At 38.8% G+C, this 22,297-nt stretch overlaps 1 protein-coding gene across 25 annotated transcripts in view; it reads left to right on the top strand.

Annotated features, from left to right (window-relative positions):
* Positions 1 to 22,297, top strand: part of LOC6574585 (glutamate-gated chloride channel) — a 48,621-nt gene that overhangs the window by 5,478 nt on the left and 20,846 nt on the right. For 19 of the 25 annotated variants that reach the window (XM_032733641.2, XM_044008189.1, XM_044008186.1 and 16 more), the window contains exons 2-3: positions 19,427 to 19,569; positions 20,518 to 20,630. In XM_032733641.2, coding sequence (XP_032589532.1) covers positions 19,508 to 19,569; positions 20,518 to 20,630 — 175 coding nt within the window. In that variant the 5' untranslated portion in view covers positions 19,427 to 19,507. Of the gene's footprint in view, positions 1 to 19,426; positions 19,570 to 20,517; positions 20,631 to 20,993; positions 21,062 to 22,297 lie in introns of all 25 variants that reach the window. The other 6 variants (XM_044008191.1, XM_015167537.3, XM_015167527.3 and 3 more) reach the window with 1 other exon arrangement.

Below are 22,297 nucleotides of genomic sequence, written 5' to 3'. Positions count from 1 at the left end.
CCCGTGTTGATAAATGACGAAATAATAATTTAATCGAACGTCAATTATTGTGATACGCTTAAAATTTTTATAAAATATCTACATTCCAAGCCCAGCTGTTAGAATACGTATTGTCTAGCACTAAGTTTTAGTATTGTCTAGCACTATTCTATTTTCCTTTGTTATAATTTTCATGGAAATAAGCAATTATAATATAATAATAAGCAAAAAATAGCTCTCTGTCTAGTGCAGCTTTAGTGCTATTTGTTACTTGGCGTCAGGTCTGTTTTTTCGATTCATCATCAAAAGTTTTGTGCTTGCTCTTTGAGTCATTTTGCATTATCTCGCGCAATCTTAATAATTTGTGCACCTTTGCTGCGATGCTCTATTCAGTGATTCCGACTTCTGTTGCCAATCCTCGTTAGTTCCTTCTCTCAATCTGCCTCTGTCTCGCCCACTCCCCCTCTCTCACTCACTCCCTCTCTCTCTCTCTCTCTCTCTCTCTCTCTGTTCTCTGTGTCATTGCTGTGATTGTCACATATGCGCCATGGTTCGTTGTTGCGCCACATCGAATCAGCGGGAATGACATGCTGCAGCACAGTGGCAACCTTCTGCTCATTCGGTTAATTGAAAAATCATGATGGTGCTCATCATTAGCTTGAGCTTCGTGACTTATGTCGTACTATACAACTACCCGCAGCCGTCTGCCTTGCACTGTTTTCCATTTATGTAATCGATGCATGTCAAACAGCAAGCACAACAACTGCATGGCATGTGTGAGTGTATGTGTGCGTGTGTGTGTGTGTGTATATGTGAAAAAATGGTAACGGCAAGCGCAACGAAACGTAACGAATGGCTGGGAGAAAGGCAAGGGGAGAGAGAAGAGAGGGTAGCGGGCGTGACAACTAAAACGGGGCATAAAAACCTATCAAGCTGTAAGCTCGTTGATTTCAATTTCTGAATGCAAAATGCAGTCGCATTTGCATATTGCACATACGCCATGTGGCACATCGCTCAGCACGTACTTGGACAAAAAGGAACAACAAAAAATTCTTTCTAATTAAGCGCCAGCTAGAAATTAAAAAACATAAAATGCCTGTCACATGACTCTGTGTGTGGGTGTGTTTGGGCTTCTTCTTCCCCATGCTCTTCCCTAATTGTTTTGTATTGTATAAATTTGTGGCTTTGGAACGAGGCAAGGCGAGGCGATGCGAGACGACGCTTTGCTTTTTATTGCATAAACAAAATGCGAGGATTTTAGTTTTGTCGTTGGCTAAAAAGTACATAAATATCAAATAAGTCACGTTTCCGGCATTCTAGCACCAGCCCCCGAATACACTCATCCACACACAAACAAATAAAAAAATAAATAAATAAATGTGCTTTGTTGTGGCGTCTGCGGGCAGCGAGAACAACACATATTTATATCATACATATATACTGCATATATACATATACGTATATATAAATAGTCAAACGAAAGCCACGGACTATAGCAAACAAAATGCTAAAATGAATGTTAAATAAAAGCATCCCGAAAAAAAAAAACAAACAAACAACAACAACAAAAGCTCAAGTGGCGCGTTGGCTCGCTGGATCGGACAACTGGTCCGTATTCAAAAAGTTTTTGATTTGTAAAGTTATACGGTTCAAGTTGTTTGTGGAACTGTGATATTTTCCCGTACCTTTTAAGCTGATTTGCAGATTATTATCAGCAGCAACAGAAGCAGCAGCAGGAGCTCTGCCAACAACAATGGCTGGAGAGTCGTTAAAAATAATGTACTACATAAATACCCTTTCTGCCTTTCGAACTCTAAGCGCCAGTGAGAGAAGTCGCAAATTTTAAGTGGCGCCATCTGCTGTTGTAGTTGCGCGAAATGGAATGCAGGGCACAGGAAATTTGAATTTCATTAGCTTTCATTACTCGAACAGCATTGTAGGGATACCAAACCAAAACCAGATAAATGAAATTAGCTTCATGGCGGCAATTAATCGAAAACAAATTTTCAATATTACAAGACAATTGGAGTGGCATTTGTGAGAGACTTGCTAAATATTGTTGCAATTGCTGTTGTTATGGGAACAAAGCACAACTCGCATCAATGTTAAGCTAATCAATACATTTTAATATCAAATTAGCTGTGAACAGTCAGTTATCTCTATCATTGATTAGTGCATTAGTATCTTATCAATAAATAAGCAGAGTCAATTAGCTATTTAGCGTATCTTCGCATACCCCATATACCCTGTAGATTCCAGTTATATGCACACCTGGCCATTCACCCAGCAGGAGCCGCAGCAACAGACAACTGCCAACTTATTTTTATGCACCGCATTTTTATTCTACCATTCACAGAGTTTATTGTACTGCACACACACAGACACACAAACATACACACACACACACACACACACACAGCAACACATGCACACACAGCACATTTATTATGGACGCTTTATGTACATATTTTTATATACACTTCATGCTCGGGTAACATAACTTAGTCACGCCGCATGTGCTACACTACTGCAGTCATAAACTAAAGCAAATAGTATATACTATTTATTTGTATGCGTCCTCCCGACTATTGCAGTGCTATGAGAACCCGCCAGTTACTCATTCCATAACAATAAAATTTGATACATCTATTGATTTAGGTTTCGTGGAGAACATTAAATTAAAACCGCTGAAGTCGGCGACTATTTTATGTTGTTCTCTATAAAAACCCAAAAGGAGTCTCGTAAATGAAATGAGCAAAGCTTCCCATATTTCGTACTTTATATTCAACATTTCTATAGGATTGTAGACTTCAATAATAATTCAGATTTATCTTTAGTTTACTCAGAAGCCTACTTTAAAACAATGCCACAAAAATATTGGCATAATCTTATCACAATTATTAATATTATCATAACGTCATATATATGAAATTTTGACATATCTCAAATTGAGCCATTCAGGAAGGGCATTTGCAGTTGTTTCTCCCTGTTGTACTAAAGTAATAGAGCCAGCTCGCTTTATAGCTATGGCTGAATACCGTTTACTTTGCATTTTTACGACTCGAATTTGTCGTCTGTTGGTGTTTGCTTCGCCTGGAAGTTTAATTGAATAAGTTTTAAGCGGATTCCAGTGGCAGGCAGCTGTTGCTGTCTTTGTGTCACATGGCGTATGTGCAATGCTAAATTGAAATTCTCTAACTGCGTCCAGCGCTCAGTGCTCACACAGTCCAGCCTGATTTTTGAATAACAAATGGCAACACCAACAACAATCATAGCAACAACAACAGCAACAAACACAAATACAAATCCAAATACGGCACACAAAGAGAAGCGAGGTGCTGCAATTTGATTGCTGCCCTTCCCCCAGCCAGATTTGCATTCATAATGCGCTTTCATAAAAGGGTTATGAGCCGAGAACGTCAAGCTTAGCATAATTGGCGTCCAGCAATTGGATTAGCGCCGACTCCCCATAAATATTTGAGCTTAATTTGCATCGAGCGCAATTTACGACTCACTGTTGCCAGAAACGAACGAACTGGGAAATGTTTTATTAAACAAAAATTGGGTTTGATGAATATTTTCTGAGCTGACGCACATATTTTGGAAACATTTTGGAGGCCCATGTCTGCTCATGATATATTTATAAATATTTTACTAAATTGTTAATTTATAAAATTATTATTATACTGTTAGAAAAGTCTATGGTGAATATTCATTCTATCGAGCTAATATGAAATCTTATGTAGCACCGTCTTTTAGTTGTGGGATAATGTCAGGGAAATTTCCGGCATATTTAACTCCTATATGTAATCTCAATCAGTTGAAATCCTCTTTTATTCTTTTTGCGTTCCAGCAACCAATTGTATGTTTATATATTAATATGTCTCATTGTTATACTTATGGCCTTGGGAGTCAGGCAGCTCGATGTCGTGACCATTTCCTGTGCAGAGCCCGGTGCTCAGAAGTGGAGCATCGAGTGGATCGTGATAGCTGCAATGTGCACAACGCCAATTGCAATGATGTGCACAGGAAGACGGCCATTTCCATATCCCGATGGCTGCTGGTAGCACTTGGACGAGTTCCCTATTTTGTTTCCACCTCTGCTGAATCCTCTTTTTCTGTAATATAAAAATCAAGCAGTTGCCTTTGTGCGTTGCCTACCTTTGGGCACTGCACGTGCTCCAGATGCTGCTGCTGGCACACTCAACCAGACACACACACACACCCACAGAGAGAGACACAGAGTGAGAAAGAGAGAGAGAGAGAGAGAGAGAGATTCGTACGCACGTCGAAATGTAATTTCATGGCACACAAGTTTTTAATTAAATTTCATGGCAGACGATGCAGCCGAAGCTGGCAGCAACATCAGCAGCAGCATCAGCAGCAAGGCAGACGCAAGGCAGCGGCAGCCTTTTAACATGCAATCAACAAACCACTCTGGCATGCATATAGGGCAGCCATACAAGTGCATATGTATGGCCATAAGTTTATATGTGTGCACTTACACTTATATATATAATACATATACATATATATAATACGCATACAAATGGCACAAAAAACTGCACCATTAATGCGTTTTTCAAGTGGCAGCTTCGGCTGCAGCAGCAGCATCTGCTGCAGCGGAAGCAGCTGGCGAGGCGGCCATTTTGCAGGCGGCCAACGATCCACATCCGCTGCTGGACAAGCCATTGAAGTTCATCCCCTTCGTCATCCTTTACTGCACACCTCTCTCCTTCCCTCTCCGGCACGACCTCCTGTAATTTTACAACCTTTCACTCTTTGGCATGCTCGAGCAGCAATCATCGTCACATAATTTTATTAAGCTCTTAGCCAGTCAGCGGCCACAGCCTGCCCGGGCTCTGAGCTCCTGCTGCTGCTCCTGCTCCTGCTGTTGCTTCTGCTCTCAATTTGCGGTTCACTGACTTATGCAACATACTGTCATTGTTGTTGTTCTTGTTGTCGATGATGTTGCTGGACAACATTCCAAGCACTTAAGCTTCATGTTCATTTCAGTTCAGTTCACTTCTATATTTTTAATGATCAAGCAAAACCCTAGGCTTAAGAGAGAAGAATTACAGCCAATTAATGTTAAACTGAATATATATACATATAGCTAAGTAACCATAACAATGTTTTTATCAATCTATTAGCTGAAGAATAAGCTTCGTCCTCATCAAAAATACATATATTGTACATTATTATATACTAAATACTACAGAATTTGTCACGCCTTTCAACATATAATTTTTTTTGTTTTTTTGCATTTAAATTCTCACCTTTGCTGGGTATGCGCCAGTTGGTAAGGTTTCTTGGCTGTAAAGGTAATATTTTCTCATTTTAATTATGCACTTGGCTGATTGACAGTTCACTTAGCCGCGCTCAAGCTGACTGCCGGGCAGATCAAATTGCATTTAGAGCTGCCAAATGGCTCAGGCTGCAGGGCGGAACGAGGAATTAATTGCAGATAGGGTATGCGGATGTAGTGGCTTCCAGGCTAGCAATTTATTTAATTAGCCACGAAGGTTCGCCGAGCGTTTGCTGGCAAATCAAACAAAAATGCCTGTCAAGCTGCTTGCCAAAGACACTTTGACTTTGTTTATGGTAAACAGACAACAAGCGATATGGCCTTCGGCTTTTAGCGTGGGCGTGGCAGAAACAGGACCCACCCACACACCCGCACACACACATATATACATATATACGTATGAGTGTACTGTAGCTAATGCAATTCGCCCGCTGGCCTTGTGTTTTCGTTGTTGCTGTTGGCTGTAGTTCTTAGACAAGCGACAGCCGCTGTCCCACAATCTGTCTGCGGCAAGCAGATATATGCACACACACACACACACATACCCATATGGTACACACATGTGTTTGTTTGCTAGCATTGCTGAGTCGCAGCGGCGAGGCGCTGGCGGTTCGGTTAGGTGAAGCGCAACAAGTTATGCAGCCGCAATTAGTTGGCACGTTCCTCCACAAAATTTCTTGGCACTAATGCCAAAACCCAAGCCGCACAGTCGACGACAAGAGCGGCAACAACAACAATCGGCAACAGCATCGGCATTTCAGCGTGCGGCATACGCGGCGTATGCGTTATGTAATCTCGACCGCACCCCTCCATGGCCCATATTCCACCTTCGACCCAAGCAAACACACTCGATTTAATGATATTTATCTATAAGGCACATCGAATGCCAATTAATTGACGGCATTATAGCTGTGCGATTCGACAATTGCAAATTTATAATGTGCAGCACATGAATGAGATGGACTATTCAATAATAGTCAACAATAAAAGCAAAATGTTATTATTGAAAAACATGTTAATGCTCGCTGCAGTAATTCATGGGCACTTGAACCATTTCGCCTTTGTTTCTCATACACATTTCACTGAATGCCTGATTGATTGAATGATGGTCAATGAACGGCCCAGAAAACAATGTTGGGCTCATTTTCTTTTGAATTGTCTTTCGAGCTGTGGCAGGATGTCACAGTTGATACGAAAAGTATTGAAGCGGAATGCTGATAGAGTTTAAAGTGTAATGCAGCAATTGAATTTTGAGAAATTTTAAAATAATATTTGTTAAAATAAATTTTGGTATATATCAACAAAATATTATTTGTGTATATAAGAATAATCTCATCACGATGTGCTTATACTATGTATATTAAAATATTTTTAGCGCAATATGATTGCACATGTGTATTTTATAAAATATTTTTGTAATGAATAATAAATTTCATTCACTTACATGCCAATGTGAACAAAAATAAAAAATTATAATAATAATAAAAATAAAATAAATAAAATTGTGACTATCGTTTCGTACAAAAGTTATTAAATTTTTACTTCATATTAACTAAACTCATATTAATTAATGATTTTTGCTCATTTTTTTCATGTTTATTATTTATTATTATTATGATTATTATTATTATTATTATTATTAATTTCTTATTTTTTTTAAGCAGTATTATTAATATTCAGTATAATGGAATTTAATGGTCTATATTTCATAATATATATTTTTTAAATCATCTCGAACATTATTTAATTCAATTTAATTTAGTCTTACTTTCAATGCTCCTTTTTTTATGCACTGCCGAGTCAGCGGTATTTACATTCAAACTCGTTATGGCAGTAGTAAAAATATTTTTTATTTTATTATAATTATGTTTGAAGAGTATGCCCCAGCAAGGTTTGAAAAATTTCTTTTATGATCTCATTATATTAAAATGAAACTTTCATAAATGCCAAAGTTTTTAGCATGCAAATGAGTCTAATTTCAATGCGTCTATATGCTGAAGGTCTATTAAATAAAGTAGCTCGGTCGACTCGACTATATATATGTTCGTATATATATAGTTCGTTTGCCGTTAAAAATGAATGCACATTAGAGCTGACCTTTAAAACTGGCGACGACAGCAACAAGAACAACGTTTTTGATTACATTCATTATGCAAATAGATATACATAAATATTAAGCAAATTGAGTGAAGAGCACTCTATATAAAAATATATAATACATGTATGTATACACTATATATACTTTTTGACTACTCATTTGTGTGTGTGTAGTGGTGTGTCCAGCAAATTTATGTGGCAATTAACAACACTCTGTGTGTCCGCAAAATATTCATTAAAATTTTCCATTGTTTGGCACGAGCAGATTTTTGTGGCTTATCGCAAATGCAATGTGTCTTCAGTTTGTAGTTCGCCTGGTGTGAGGTCTCTTGTGTAAATTTAGAAATTTATAGTTATTTAAAAATTCAGGCAAGCACACACTCACACGCAGATGAGTGTGGCACTTTTGTTGCCAAATATGAATAAATTATCGGTCCATTGTTTGCTGCTTGAAACGTAACCAGAAATGGTCCAGTGCCCTACGGAGAGAAGCTTAAGCCAAGACTTTGGTCAAAAGCGACACGGATGCGGACAGCCTGGCAGACCACGCACACACCCATACACACACATGGATCTAAACTAGTTGTGGTAACAGACAGGGCATTGTCTTAGCCTCCTTGGCTGCCCACACTCCATGCGAGTCGACTCGACTCGACTCGACTCGAGCCCTTGCAGATGCTGTTGACATGGCTTTTGTCATTTTCTGGTTACGGGCAAGCGAACAAAGCCAAAACTCGAAGGGTACGATTGGAAGTGGTTGGTGTACTGGTCGCTGGCATAGAAATGGGAATACCAACGGGATGGGCGCACTCAGCTGAATGTGGACATGGAACGTGAGCAAACTTTGACTACAGTTGGCGCCGTGTTGTTTATGTTGTATCGAATTTAAAGCACAGCTAAAGCGGGAAACGAAAGAACGTAAAGGAGGGCAGCAGAGAGGGGCAGAGGGAGAGAGTGGGCGAGTAAGAGAGAGAGGGATAGTCACAATGGGCTAATTTAGGCAATTTAAATGCATTAATTGCACTTGATATGCGATGCCCAGATAATTATTGCCGTATTTATTTACAATTTCATTTTATTTGTGTTAAGTGGCTTCTACAATTGCAAACAATTATTTAATTTAAATGCGTTGCGGCACGAGAAGAGCGAGAATATATTTAGATGCAACATGACAATTAGAGACTCTCAGCAAAATCGGTTATAATCGTTGCTTAGATGAATTTCTCTTAGCTACAGTGCTTTAAATTTATTTAGTTCTCACGTCTCGAAGTGAATTTCTTATAGAATATGCATTGCACATACAAATTGTGTATTCGTGAATTTATTCGATTCATTTGGGATATTCATATGCACCAAATTGATTAATAAATGTATTATTAATTTGTGAGTAAATAGATTGTCTTTGGTTTATTAATCGAGGGCACGTTTCGGCTCTTAGCAATCAGCTCAATGGCTGCTGCGAATTGTATAAAACAACTTTAACTACAGTTAAAGCCAACTTGGAGCATTTCAGTTATTGTTGTTGCTGCTGTTGGTGTTGCCGGACAGGAAAAGTTGTCGAAAACAAATGCAGCATTTCAATTAAGTTGCTCTGGCAGCTAGCTAAAGCTGAAGATTGAACGCTCCATCGGGAGCTGCGGCATGGCCAAAAATGCGGCAAAGCCCGAGTTGCTCAACAAAGTTGAACAGCTAGCCAAATGGCTAACATTGCTCATACGACCCCCCTACCCCACGCTGCCAGCCACCTCACAGGGCCCTGCCCTGGACACAAAATAAAAGGTGGCACAGCCAAGTGCGACGGCAAATGGGCAAATCGTTAACATAGAGCCAACTCAATGGACGGGATTTTATGGCGAGAATCGAGCTGAATCGCAGACTCGCTGACTCGCTGGCTGACTGACTTGTCCTGGCTAGGCTGGGCAGGGCTGTCAGCTGGGGTCTTCGCATCGCATTTTGGCTTTCATTGTCAATTGACACTATTGCAACTTGCACTCAGCGCCGTGCTGGTCAAATTGACCGGCTCCTGCTCATGTTTGTGCTCGCGTTCTGGCTCCTGCTGCCACAGCTGCTGCTCCTGCTCGTGCTCCCACTCCTGTTTCCGGTCGTTTTGCCTCGCCTGGCGTTCGTGTGGGACGCGCGTTTGTTTTATGGCCCTGTGGCAGCAGCTTATTGCAAACGCTTTGCTTCAATGTGGCAACGTGTACCATTACCCAATGCATTTTACCACTTTGTTTACGGGCCAACTTTCGAGCGCAGCTGCAAATTGAAATTTGTTGCAGCTTCCGCTGGAGGTTGAACGCAACACTTGCGCTAATTAATTGGCATAGCAAATTAATATTAACTTTAATGTGTTTAACCTTGATTAATGAATAATTGACGGACAGCTGCAGCAAATGACTAAATGACTAAATGACTGACGGACTGCCTGGCTGGCTGGCAGGTTCGCTAACTTAAAGGCAAAACTCACTTCAGAGCGGACGATACAAAAAACAACAAAAAACAAAAAAGTACATCAAGAAAATGTTGACATTTTTAGCTTCATTAATCATTTAAGCGGGTCGCACAACTTGACAAGGCAAAAACAATGAATGCGGATGCTTTGCCTGGGGAAACAGGCCAAACGCCATCACAACTTTTTCGTCCCCATCGCCTGTGGATTATTAATTACACAAATGGAACGGAGACCGGGCCACCTGGCCAAATATGCAAGTCAATAGCACGTTAAGTCAACAGCAAACGATATATAAAAATAAATAAATTTCAAATAAAAAAACGGATTAATGAAAAGGGGAAGCGCGGCTTACTAAAAACCTAAAAACAAAACAACAGTTTGCGTGGACACATAGCTATGGTGGGCACTGTAAGCACGCGACTTTCCAACGTAGTTGGGCTCGCTTTTTGCATGAAAACGTTTTTCTTCTGGTAAATATGCATGAATTTCAATAAGCTTACAGCAGCTCAATGATGCATTTACCGGGAAAATGTGCCACTAGCTTAAATACACAAGCGCGTAAACACGCACACACGCACACACATTTATCGATAAAACGCCATGTCTCGATGGAATTTATTGAAAGCATTTCAGGCAAATGAATCGGCTGTATGAATATTGCGAGCAAAAAATACGAATAGTGTGACGAAAAATAAATAAAATAATATGTGCATAAAAAAATATATCAAAGGAAGAGTAAATATACATTGAAAATATATTTACTTTATTACTATGTATATAAAAATTTTAAAAAAGTAATATATATATGCATAAAAATGTAATATTGATTTTAATACCATAAAAACGCTATTCTATTGCAAAATATATACAACAAAACAAAAATAAATAAATAAATAAATAAAACAATTATTTTGTAAAATTATAAAAAACTCTATGTATATATATTTTTTTTAATATTTTGAAATTCTTATAAAAGATAATAATAAACTTGAATAAATTAGCTTGAAAGCAGAAGAAAAAATTTCAATTGAAGCTCATATTTTATATAAAAATTACTATTAATAAAAATTGGTATTAATATTTTTTTTTTTATTTACATTTTTGCGTCACTGGATATTAAAATAAATTTTACACAAAAATTTAGAAGTATGATATAACTTCAATAAGCATATATATAAATATATTTTTTGGAAATTTATTCAATCTCAAATCTGAAGAATGTCTTTAATGGAGTGCCAAGCACTCGGAATGTAAATGCATAAATATAAAAACTAGTCGATATACATACATTTAAGCATAATAACCCACCTTTTATGCAATTACAACTATTGTACAATAGATGTGTTTTTGCGATACACAATGAAATGCACTTTTCTCGTATAGTTGGACAATAAATGTTGGCATTAGCCAACACTAAAGCACTGTCACACAATTTAAGGCAATTATTTATTTGGCCTCCGAGTCTGGTACACTGACTGCTTATCTTGACAGCCATTAAATGGCGGCAGAACGTTCGGAATTTCTGATATAGTAGATGGTCGAGGCTCTATGTGTGTGTGTGTGTGTGTGTATATACATATATATGCCTGTGTATACGCTTTTGGCACGCACCGTGTCCATTTTTGGGGTTAGAAGCGTGACCAGATCCTGTTTGTAAACACACAAGACTCGCCGGACGAACATGCGAGCGCCTGATTATCGCGCTTATCACGCGACTGTTTTGCTCTATGGCTGGCAAAATGTGTATAATTTTTATCGGCCAGCCTTTGGGGGCTAGTTTAGTTTATTGACCCAACAGGACAGACGCCAACTAGGTAAAGTAACAGGCTGGCAATTTGTTATCCCTGTCGATGGGTCATAAATTCTGTCAGTGTATTTTGTGGATATGCTCGGCAGCTTCATGTGAGCTAATTTTGAGCTAAGGTTGAGATTCCTTTCGGTTGTCTCTAAATATAGCACGCTCTGCCTCCCTCTTTCACCACCTCTCTCTCTCTCTCTTTCTCTCTCTCTCTCTCTCTCTCTCTCTCTCTCTCTCTCTCTCTCTCTCTCTCTCTCGTTCTCTCTAATTTCACAAGCACACACGCCATGATAGATGATTTTGCTTTTTGTGTCTAATAATAGCTCTTCATTATTTGGGCTCTCGCATCCCTCGGGTGCCCGGTCGTCCGTTTCATTAAAATTTTCGCCTGAACGTAGGCAATGTATTGACATTTCAATTAATTAAGAGCCTGGAAACAGCGCTACGCGATGACCTACGGCCTATGCTGTGTGGCTTTGACAAACTACAACAACGACAACATCAAGAATACTATTATGTACGTGCTTATGTGTGTTTGGACAGAATTCTCTCTAAAGAAGAAAAATTGCTTTAGGAAAAGGTCAGCAACTGCAGCTAATGAATTAATTACAAGACAAAATGTCTTAAATTAGATGTCCATTGAACTAACAAACTTCTTGAGCCTGATTAATCGCATTTGCATTGTGCTTGGCTTAGCTAGAGTAAAAATATCTAAACACAAATTTAAAGCAAATTATATTTGATTATTAATTGGCATAGAAATTTCCATGTCTGGTGGAATATTATTTATCTCATATATTCTAATATAATTTTAGCTGGCATATTTCCACCAAAGCTATCAATATAATTCTGGTTTGGCATTTGAATTTATTTTCTGGAATTTCTTTGATAAAAGCACTGAGAACTTTCACAACATTTCAAATGCCAAAGAGCGCCAGAGTAAAGTTTACTCCGTGAATTTAATTTCTCCTCATTTCCGGCAGTGCACTTTGACCTTTGCCGCGACGCGAACTCTTTACTGCACTTATTCCACTTCCTGCACGAGTGGAGACGCACACAGCAAATTTCATTTGTTGTTGACTGGCAATTGGAAATGTTTATTAAATGGCAGCCGGGATAAATGTTAAAGTTAAGTCTGCGGCTGAGGTGGGCTTTATGCAAATCCTTGCGCCACAAAATCTCACACACACACACGCACACACACGCGCACACAACTAAACTGCAAAATGCTACTAAGCCCACTTACTTACAATTTAGCAAGGCAAAAAATGGATGCGAAAATCATAAAAAAAAAAAGCACAAAAAAAAAACACAAAACAGAACAGAATGCTGCGAAAACGAGAGTGTCAAATTTTTTGCATACATAAAGAGACGGGCGAGAATAAAATGAATCCAGCTTTATGGCACGCACACAGCCGCAGTTGCATGCAGGCAGAGAAATAAAGAGAGAAAGCGAGAGAGAGATAGAGAGAGTAACACACAAACGCAATACTTGACTTTATTCTGTTGCCAGCAACGCAAGTGCCTTAATAGTGTGCGTGAGCGCGCTGTGTGTATGTGTGTGTGCGTGTGCATTTATCTATGTATGTGTGGACTACTTTCGCGCCGTTATACAAGCGGGCGGCACAAAATCCAATCAACATAACGAGCTACAAGCGCCGCTGAGCGGCATAAAATGAAAAAAAAGTAAATAAATACTTATATACACACGCCTACACACACACTCACATTTGCAGCTGTACGAATGTTGAAGTGTATGTGTGTGTGTGTGTAGTGTGTGCGTGTGCAAGCTCAACACGCTCGACATGCTGCTATTTGGCAGTGTTGCGAAACACTGCACGAAATCAGAGCTGCCTGCTGCTGACGCCTTAAGCCCAACGCCTCCCTCCCCTCCCCTCCCCTCCCTCACCAACGCATTCTTTAAGGCTCCGAAAATAAACCGGAAAAAGGGTAGACCAAAGCAGAATGCCCTGATGTTCCAGCATTTGCGAAATTATTGCCGGAATAATGCCCTAAGCCATATGCAGCACTTCCTCATTGCTGGCTCAGTATTTTAGCTTAGCAAGCAAAAGCATTTCTCTTGCTTTCATAAAGTCCTTCGGCTGTGACCAGGAATTATGCTCGGACCATCAACTGTTAGAGTCTCGAAATGCTTACGAGCAGTGTTATAAAGCGCTTCGAGGTTTTAGCGAGAATCAAAATATATCTGCTTAAAGGTCTCTGGGTATAAAAAATATATTTCGCATAAAAGAATTATATTTTATAGCTCTGATTAAAGTAGAAGTTCGCAATTGCTAAGTCTTTTCAATACATGCATCATACAAAGCTAATAACTATTCCATTTCCTCCTTCTTGGGAATTATATATTAGAGAATTCTGAGAATTCCATTTCTGTAAAGCTCATACCAATTCATCTTGAAAAGTGAGAGATTTTCATAGAAAAACTCATTTAATTTACGGTAATCATTGCAGATATATGATATACTATATCATCCTAGCTCCGATTCATCAGATTATCATAACATAATTGCAACCTCCGCTTACATAATTGCTCCATTTCTCTCTCTCTCTCTCTCTCTCTCTCTGTATCTCTCATTCTCTCTCTTTCTGTAACATAATGAACTGCTTTGCTAAATAGCCTTATTAAGTTATCTACCTCTGCTCAGAGCTCAGGCGAGTGGCTTCTGCAGCAGCAGCAGCAGCAAACAGGCAAATAATTCACAACAATTCACTTAAATTTAGAAGCAATTTCATTTCTATAAATAGATAATGTAAACGGACCAGCAGCAATTGGCAACCCTGCTGTGAACCCATTGACTGTCCATCCATGTAAGACCCAACTCTATATATCTTTTTGCTGCCCATTAATATTGTCCACAGAGCCTTTTGTGCTGGGCGTTCATTCAACTTATAGCCAAGAGCAGCAGCAACAGCAGCAGGAGCAACAACAACAACAACAATCGCTGTGACAAGCGACATGCAAAAAAGAAAGAAAAAAAAAAAAAAAAGCGGCATGGAAATGAAACTGAGACGCAGTGAGTCCTGCCCAAGCCCAAGCGAGAGGCTGGAGCTTGTGGGATGAGGGCGGGGCCAAGGGAGGTAGACAAAAGTGTAGTAAAAACTGTGCGCAAAAGTGTGTCGACTTGGCAACAACAACAACAGCAGCAACAACAACAAGAGCAACAAACAAATGAAATAAAAGTAAACCCATTTACACCACAGCCAGAAGAACGATGAGCAGCCCATGAACTGTGAGAAGGGGCAGTGGGTGTGGTTAACTGTGTATGTGTGTGTGTTTGTGTGTTTGTGTGTGCTGTGCTGGGTGTGAGACGCTGCGGTGGCGCCAGCTGCTTGGCAAACGGCAAATGTGGGGCATTTGGCAGTCGCCGTTGCCGTTGCAGTCGCAGCTGCAGTTGCTCCGTCACATTGTTAACTTTCTTTGACAGCGGGCCAAAAACGTGGACCACCCGTGGAATGAACATCAGAGATGAGAGTGGATTGCATGAACTTTTACTCAAATTCTGTTTCGTCACGTCTTCTCAAGTCCTATCGCTGCGAAGTCATCTCCAGGTCATGTCAAGTCACATCAAATTGAATTATATACAACATGATGTACAAATATATAATCAATATATAACGACCACTATATGCATATCGTTTGTCAAATTGTCATCTCTAAGAAGTTTTTCTATTTTATATAGAGTTGTGCCTATATATATCTAGCTAGATCATGCTAAATATTAATTTGTCATTTGTTCCTGGGAAGGTTTAAGACTTAAGAAGTTCTGTATATTTCTCAAAACTTCTCGTCTTATATTGTGCTTAAATTTCAAATCTAAAATACTTATTATATAGTCTTAAGCTGAGATGCTTCTCAGCTCAAGAGCTATCGGCTCATTCGTGTCACGTCATTTGAACATTACAAAAATAATTTCTTGTTATTACCAGCCTTATCCCTAAACAAAATATACAGTTCCTATATAATACGTTCCATAAATACTATAACACTCGTGTCACGCACGACTCGCGCTCCTCTCTATCTCCATCTTCGAAGGCTCGATAGGTGTGCGCATGATTTAGCATGTGTTAGTCGCTCGCTGCTGTTGCTGTTGCTGTTGCTGCTGTTTCAGTATCAGCTGAAAACAAGTAAGAACGTTGCAGTCGGGCGATACCGATTGCAGAAGACTCATTCACAGCCCAAACGCTGTCAACCAGAGTATATAGTGCAATTTTCGAGTCTAGTGCGCAGCAAAAAACACGGCATTTTGCCATTAAAATTGGAAAATCATCGATAGCTATTGCATTCAAATTACATACATATATAATTTATACAATTTTGATTTTTATTATATATGTATTTATATCCATACATTGGATACCGGCTTCAAGCTAACAGCAGATCAGCGCGATTTTCCTATGCTTGTGCACACACTCATCGTCTATTCTATGCGTACAGACAGAAGCGCGCCTTTTCTCACATTCTTAGAATTTCGATTGATTTCTGGACTTTCTAGCCGTTACTGTAGTTTTGTCTGATGACGCTCTCTTATTAAGCTATTCTATTTTAGCAACTGATTCCCCGATCAAAGCAGTGGCGCGGGTGCTAAGGGCGACACAAGTAATGTTAGAGTAGGGGAGGTTCGAACCTCTACTATGTTATTATTATTATTTTTTTTTTTCATACATATTTCGTTTTTTATAAAATAGATATTTTATTGGGAAGGTGCGAGCTTGACTGAATGGCACTTAATACTTTTCATTTTCTTAGTCGAATAATTTTATAAGTTTAAATTTGTTCTTCTTAAATAGCCCTCAAATACATATACGCAAATACATACATATGTATATATAATTATATATGTTTGCCTGCGCGCATAGCATCAAGCATTCCAGCCTTATACACGCGCTCATTTGTATGTGTGTATGTATGTACACATAAATGCGTGCTCTAGCAAATTCTAAGAATCCCGTTGCGATTGATTTGTCTTTGCATTGTTTTTTGAATTTCCAGCCGCTACACTGGCTTTTCTTTGCTATGTGGCGTCATAACAATAATGTGATTTCATTTTAACTACTATTGATCGAAACGACGCGGTGGTGCTGTAGGCTGAAGCGCCGGCGATCTTTATTTTAGCTATTTTGACAAACATGCTGTTTGGGTTGGGTGCGAGTTCAAATCCCGCTGAAAACATTTTTTTGTAAATTGCAAATTTTTGTTATTTTAGCTTTTTTATATTTTATTAATTTTATAAAAATGTTTCCTTCCGTGCTATCAATGCCTATAAGCCTACTTATGTGTACATATACATAAATAGATGACTGACGCATATAAATGTCGCAATTCGGGCACTGTAAATACCGATTGCCACGCCCCTAGTGGCCGTAGACTCCTCAATTTTAGCCAGTTCTTAGAACGAGCAAGCGGTTACATAAATGCAAAATTTGAATTCTTACGCTCAAAAAATGTGAAAATTACAGGGTATTTTTCGATATGCCACGCCCCTAAAGAGGCTTAATAATTATTTTTGGGGCATCGATAGAGGAGGCCACCAGTAACTTAACTATCCAACTTTGAAGCTTCTAGCTCTTAAACTGTAGGAGATATAAACTTTTGCGGTTTGCCACGCCCCCTATAGGCGGACATATATCTACCATAGCTCGTTGGACTTGGGTGATCAACCCGCGTATATATACCAAATTTCAGATCTCTAGCATCAATAGTGCCTAAAATATAGCAGAATTCGAAAAATCACTATATCTTCAGGTCCGATTTGCCACGCCCCTAGTGGGCGTAGATATATAATTTTTTCACCCATCTTCATAGAATTAAAACATTAGCCTACGTGCAAAATTTCAGCATTCTAAGTTTATAACTTTAGGAGATACAGTTTTGTCCGATTTGCCACGCCCCTAATGGGCGGAGATATATCCGCCATAGCTTGTGATCTTGGGTGGTCGGCGCGGACCTACATACCAAATTTCAGCTTTCTAGCTCTTCAACAAACATGATTTCGGGTATATCGGAAAATGCATTTTCCGATTTGCCACGCCCCTAGTAGGCGGATCGGGAAAATTTTAACACTTTATAAATCGGAGATATACACGAGTATGTGTTCCAAATTTCAAGTCTCTAGCTTCAATAGCGCCGAAATAGATTGCGTTCATACGGACAGACGGACAGACGGACAGACGGACGGACAGCAAGACGGACATTGCACAAAACTAATATACTCATTTCACTTTCGTGAATGAGTCTAAACAGTCAGCAGGGCTGACATGGCCAGACGAGGCCTGCAATGCAATAGCTAAAACAACAAAAATGACAAGAGCACGAGCAAAAGCAAAAGCAACCGCAACAACAACAACGACAAAAACAACAACATGAGCGACAGCAACTTTGTGTATTTATGGCACGAAATTGCAGGCACAGCAGCAAATTAACACAATGCGAATCCTGGCCAGCCTGTTGCCTTTCTCTTGCCGATTGCGTTAAATTGATTATTTGGTTGCACAGCAGCCACACACACACAAACACACAGAGCCAGGCACACACCACTACATTCCCATCAAACACAACACATTCAATTCCAAACGACTTGGTCATGGCCAACGCCATTGCAATTGTTGTCCTGGCCCGCTGTTCGCTACTCACTGCCCACTGCCCCTGAGTGCTTCACTGCTGATATGCATAAAAGCCGCATTCCGCAGGGGGCGTGGCAGCCGCACACGCACTTATCGGCATTCACAGCACGTCGGCACTGACGTGGCCCAATGGAGTGCACAAAAATGCTTATAAAGGGATTAATTCGATTGCAATATTCACAGTTGTATTGCACCACACTCTGGCCATGGCTTCAGCTTTCCGATCCTAGCTTCGGCCTCGGTGCCAGCAGGAACTCGCTGCCCATTCTCGGTCAGCGGCATTGTTTTAATTGTCCGGCTCGTAATGATTTTTTATGGGTCTCACCACCAATAACAATTTGCATACGACTTTTTAATCTAGTCTACAATTGGACATCGTTCAATCCAACGAGTATACATATACATATATACATATATACGTTATCCGTGAAGTCTTGAATTATTATGATTGCCTTTGTTGATTGCCTATGGGCAATCATGATTGTAAATTATATTTGTTTCCCAGAACTTTTCTCACTAAATAATATTATAAAATATAACGAATTAATTGCCCATTTTCTGCACTCGGCTTCTCTTGATTTGTCATCTCTATTTAGTCTTATTTGTCATAGAAACATTCCCAGCAATATCTTCCGGCATTGTCTAATAAATTTCAATATCCAATTGCAAATACACACACACACAAATACACATACATTCTATGCACAAGCTCAAATGATAGCTGACCATTTCAAAAAGACGAAATTCGAATAGAAATAATTGAATTTAAGGCAATCATATATACATATACACAAATACATATACACATATAAATAGTTACATGCACAAGTTTGTGCTTCTCTGTAGGAATTCTCTTCCAAAGTTAATTGGTTCAATTTGATTTTGAATTAAGTTTCACACGCATCGAGTAAAAACGTCCCCAACTGTGTCTGTGCGTGTGTGTGTGTGTGTGAGTCAAGGTGTGGAATTTAACATTTGGGAAATTAAATTTGAGAAGGTCAGGTGCAGATTCAATTTGTACGAATTAACATACATTAAGATGTCTTGAGCAGATATTCAAATAATTCGCTTCTGGCGCATTAGGCTAAGACAAATATTGATGACTGAATGAATGCCTGTTAATATTAACAATTACCATTTTCTCTTGCAGTCCGTTAACAGCCTTAAGCAGCGGCTCATTCAGCTATTTGGTATCGGCTTAGACATCTGGGCATTGAGCTTGTGCCTAGCCATGGGCACCGGACACTACTTCTGGGCGATCTTCTACTTTACCAGCCTGTGCAGCGCTTCCCTGTAAGTAGACGTCTTCCTTAGCGAACATGCCTCGCATACAGTAGATGCTAAAAGTATGCTATATTATGTTTTCACTTTTGTTCTCTGTTTTTTTTTTTTTTTCTTTCACGCTTTACTATTGTTGTTTTTGATTTTTGACTTCATGTTGCACTCGAGTGTTTGTGAGTGCCGCTCCAAGCGGGCCATTTGCATACAAATGCCGTTAATTTTCCAGATGGCCACGCCCATGGCCCAAAGAGGCCGTAATGCATATGCCGTATAAGCATCCATACACATGGCACACACATCTAGAGTGTGTGTCGCCTATGAGATACATGATATATACATAAATTTCAAGTAGTGCTTTAGTCAGTTGTAGTTCGCTTATTCGCCTCGCCTCGCCTCTGCCGCCTCTTTACACCCATCCCAGCAACGCCCGCATTACCATAACATGTTTTTATGTATTTAAACACTTTCACTCCTCTAACAAACATCATCATTAAAATGTAATTAATTTTCATGTAATTTTTGTCGGAGCATAAATTTTGGAATTATTTACGCTCAAGCCGAGGACAGAGCCGGCCAGCGCACCTTTTGTGGCTGGGCTTTGTCGAGGCTTCTGATAAGTGCGACAGTGTATAATGCAGACGCCGATTCTGATTCCACAATCGAACACTCAATTTGTATATAAAAGCCAAATCAAAAAGCCGAACAAATTTCAGCCAAGTCTCACTGCTGTAAATTATTATGCGAATATATTTTTTTATGCAATTCTAAGGAAATTATTACAACAAATTTGTTCAGCATCTTTTTCAAAACTTCTTCAAATAACTGCCTAAAAAAAAAATCAAATTGTACACAAACCCAAAAAAATAAAAATTAAATTATAATAATAATAATATTGAATCAATTGAAAAGCAAATCAAAATTAAAATTATACGTGCGTACCTATCCATATCCTGATTTCAGAGCAAATAATGCCAAAATAAATTTCCGAGAAAAGGAGAAAAAAGTCTTAGATCAAATTTTAGGTGCAGGCAAATACGATGCCAGAATCCGACCATCGGGAATAAATGGCACAGGTGAGCATATACATTTACCAACCACTGTATAACAAGACATACTGTACCTCTATGATAGCTTCTACTAATACTAAAGTCTTTATCATTTTACAAATTATTTTATCATTTTTTAAATTTAAACTACAGTTAAAAATGCTAACAAGAATTGGTATTATTATATAACTATTGTATATTTCTAAGTCTCTGTTAAGTACTTATAACAAAAAACACACAAAAAAAAAAAAAAAAATAAATAAATAAAAGCTAAATTAGTTTAGACAGACCTTACGGTGACCTAATCATTAGTTTAGCTACATAATAATATTGCATTTGAAACGATATTAAGAAGAACTCACAATTTAAACCAACCAAACTCTATGCCAGACGGTCCCGCCATAGTCAGAATCAATCTATTCGTACGCAGTATAATGACGATTAGTGATATTAAAATGGTAAGTCACATACTAGAGTGAGCCAAAACCAAAAACCAAAAAAAAACAAAACAAAAAACTTAAAAAAAGTAGAAAAAAAAACCAATTGATAACAAAAACCTTGGCCATCTAATTCGATAGACCCAATAGAAATCTCGCCCTATTTCGCTCGCTCTCTCTCTTTCTCTCTGTCTCACATCAAAAAGCACACCATTCGACATGCAGTACACTATAGAAACTCCCCATCCATAACTAAGCATAACCAAATGATTTCGGTAGTAATAACAGCGACTAGAACCACACAGCTGAATGCTCTATGCTACTCTGCTCACACAGACACACACACACACGCACATACACACCTACACATATATAACATACATATCTATATAGATAGACGCAACTCACTCACATATACATATATACTTAACTAAGCAATAGCTCAAATAAAATAAAAGAGATTTTACACCTTGTTTGTTTTTGCGTTGAAGTTGTGTTTCTAACTTTCTCTATCTATTCATAACAGTCTCTCTCTTTCTCTCTCTCTACGTCTGCCTCTGTGTCCCACCCCCTGAATCTTTTTTAGTCATTCTATATTGAAAATACCTAGCTGACCCTTCTCCCCCTCTACCCCAATCTCCCTCTGTTTCTAACCCTATATATAACTTTGTTTGCTGTTCTTTGTCTATTGGAATTTGCGTTCTTTGCGTTTGTTTCATGTTCCACTTTCTGTTCTTCTTCTTTTTTTTCTTATTTCGTTCGTTTTGTTAGAGCAAAGCCACATTTATGGCACATGTATTTTGATACTCTTGTATGCATACATATCTAAAAGTGCATATCTACATATCCATATACCTACATGTATTTGTTCTATCTTTCAGTTTTGGTTTCACGCATATTTTAGAGAAAGCGTTTTTTGCATTTTCCGATTTCATTTCGTTTGGGTTTTTTGTTTCTTGACTTTCATGTTTTTTGCCAAGGATACAATTACGCCAGAGCAACATTGTTCTTTCCACTGTATTCATATATATATATAAAGAACTATTTGCTTATATACTACTTACTTATATACTACTCAACTATCTACTACTACGACTACTACTACTACTACTACTACTATTTCAACTAGCTGCAGTCATAGCTGTCAGTTTTTGCTTCTTAAGTTCTCCTCTTTTGTGTTTAATTTGACATGCAAACGCATTACTCTTATACAACAAACACGCACACACACGCACGCACGCACACAACTTTACACTT

This window comes from Drosophila mojavensis, unplaced genomic scaffold (assembly GCF_018153725.1).
Source record: "Drosophila mojavensis isolate 15081-1352.22 unplaced genomic scaffold, ASM1815372v1 contig_231, whole genome shotgun sequence".
NCBI classification, from domain to species: domain Eukaryota; kingdom Metazoa; phylum Arthropoda; class Insecta; order Diptera; family Drosophilidae; genus Drosophila; species Drosophila mojavensis.
This window is presented reverse-complemented; position numbering and strand designations above follow the sequence as displayed.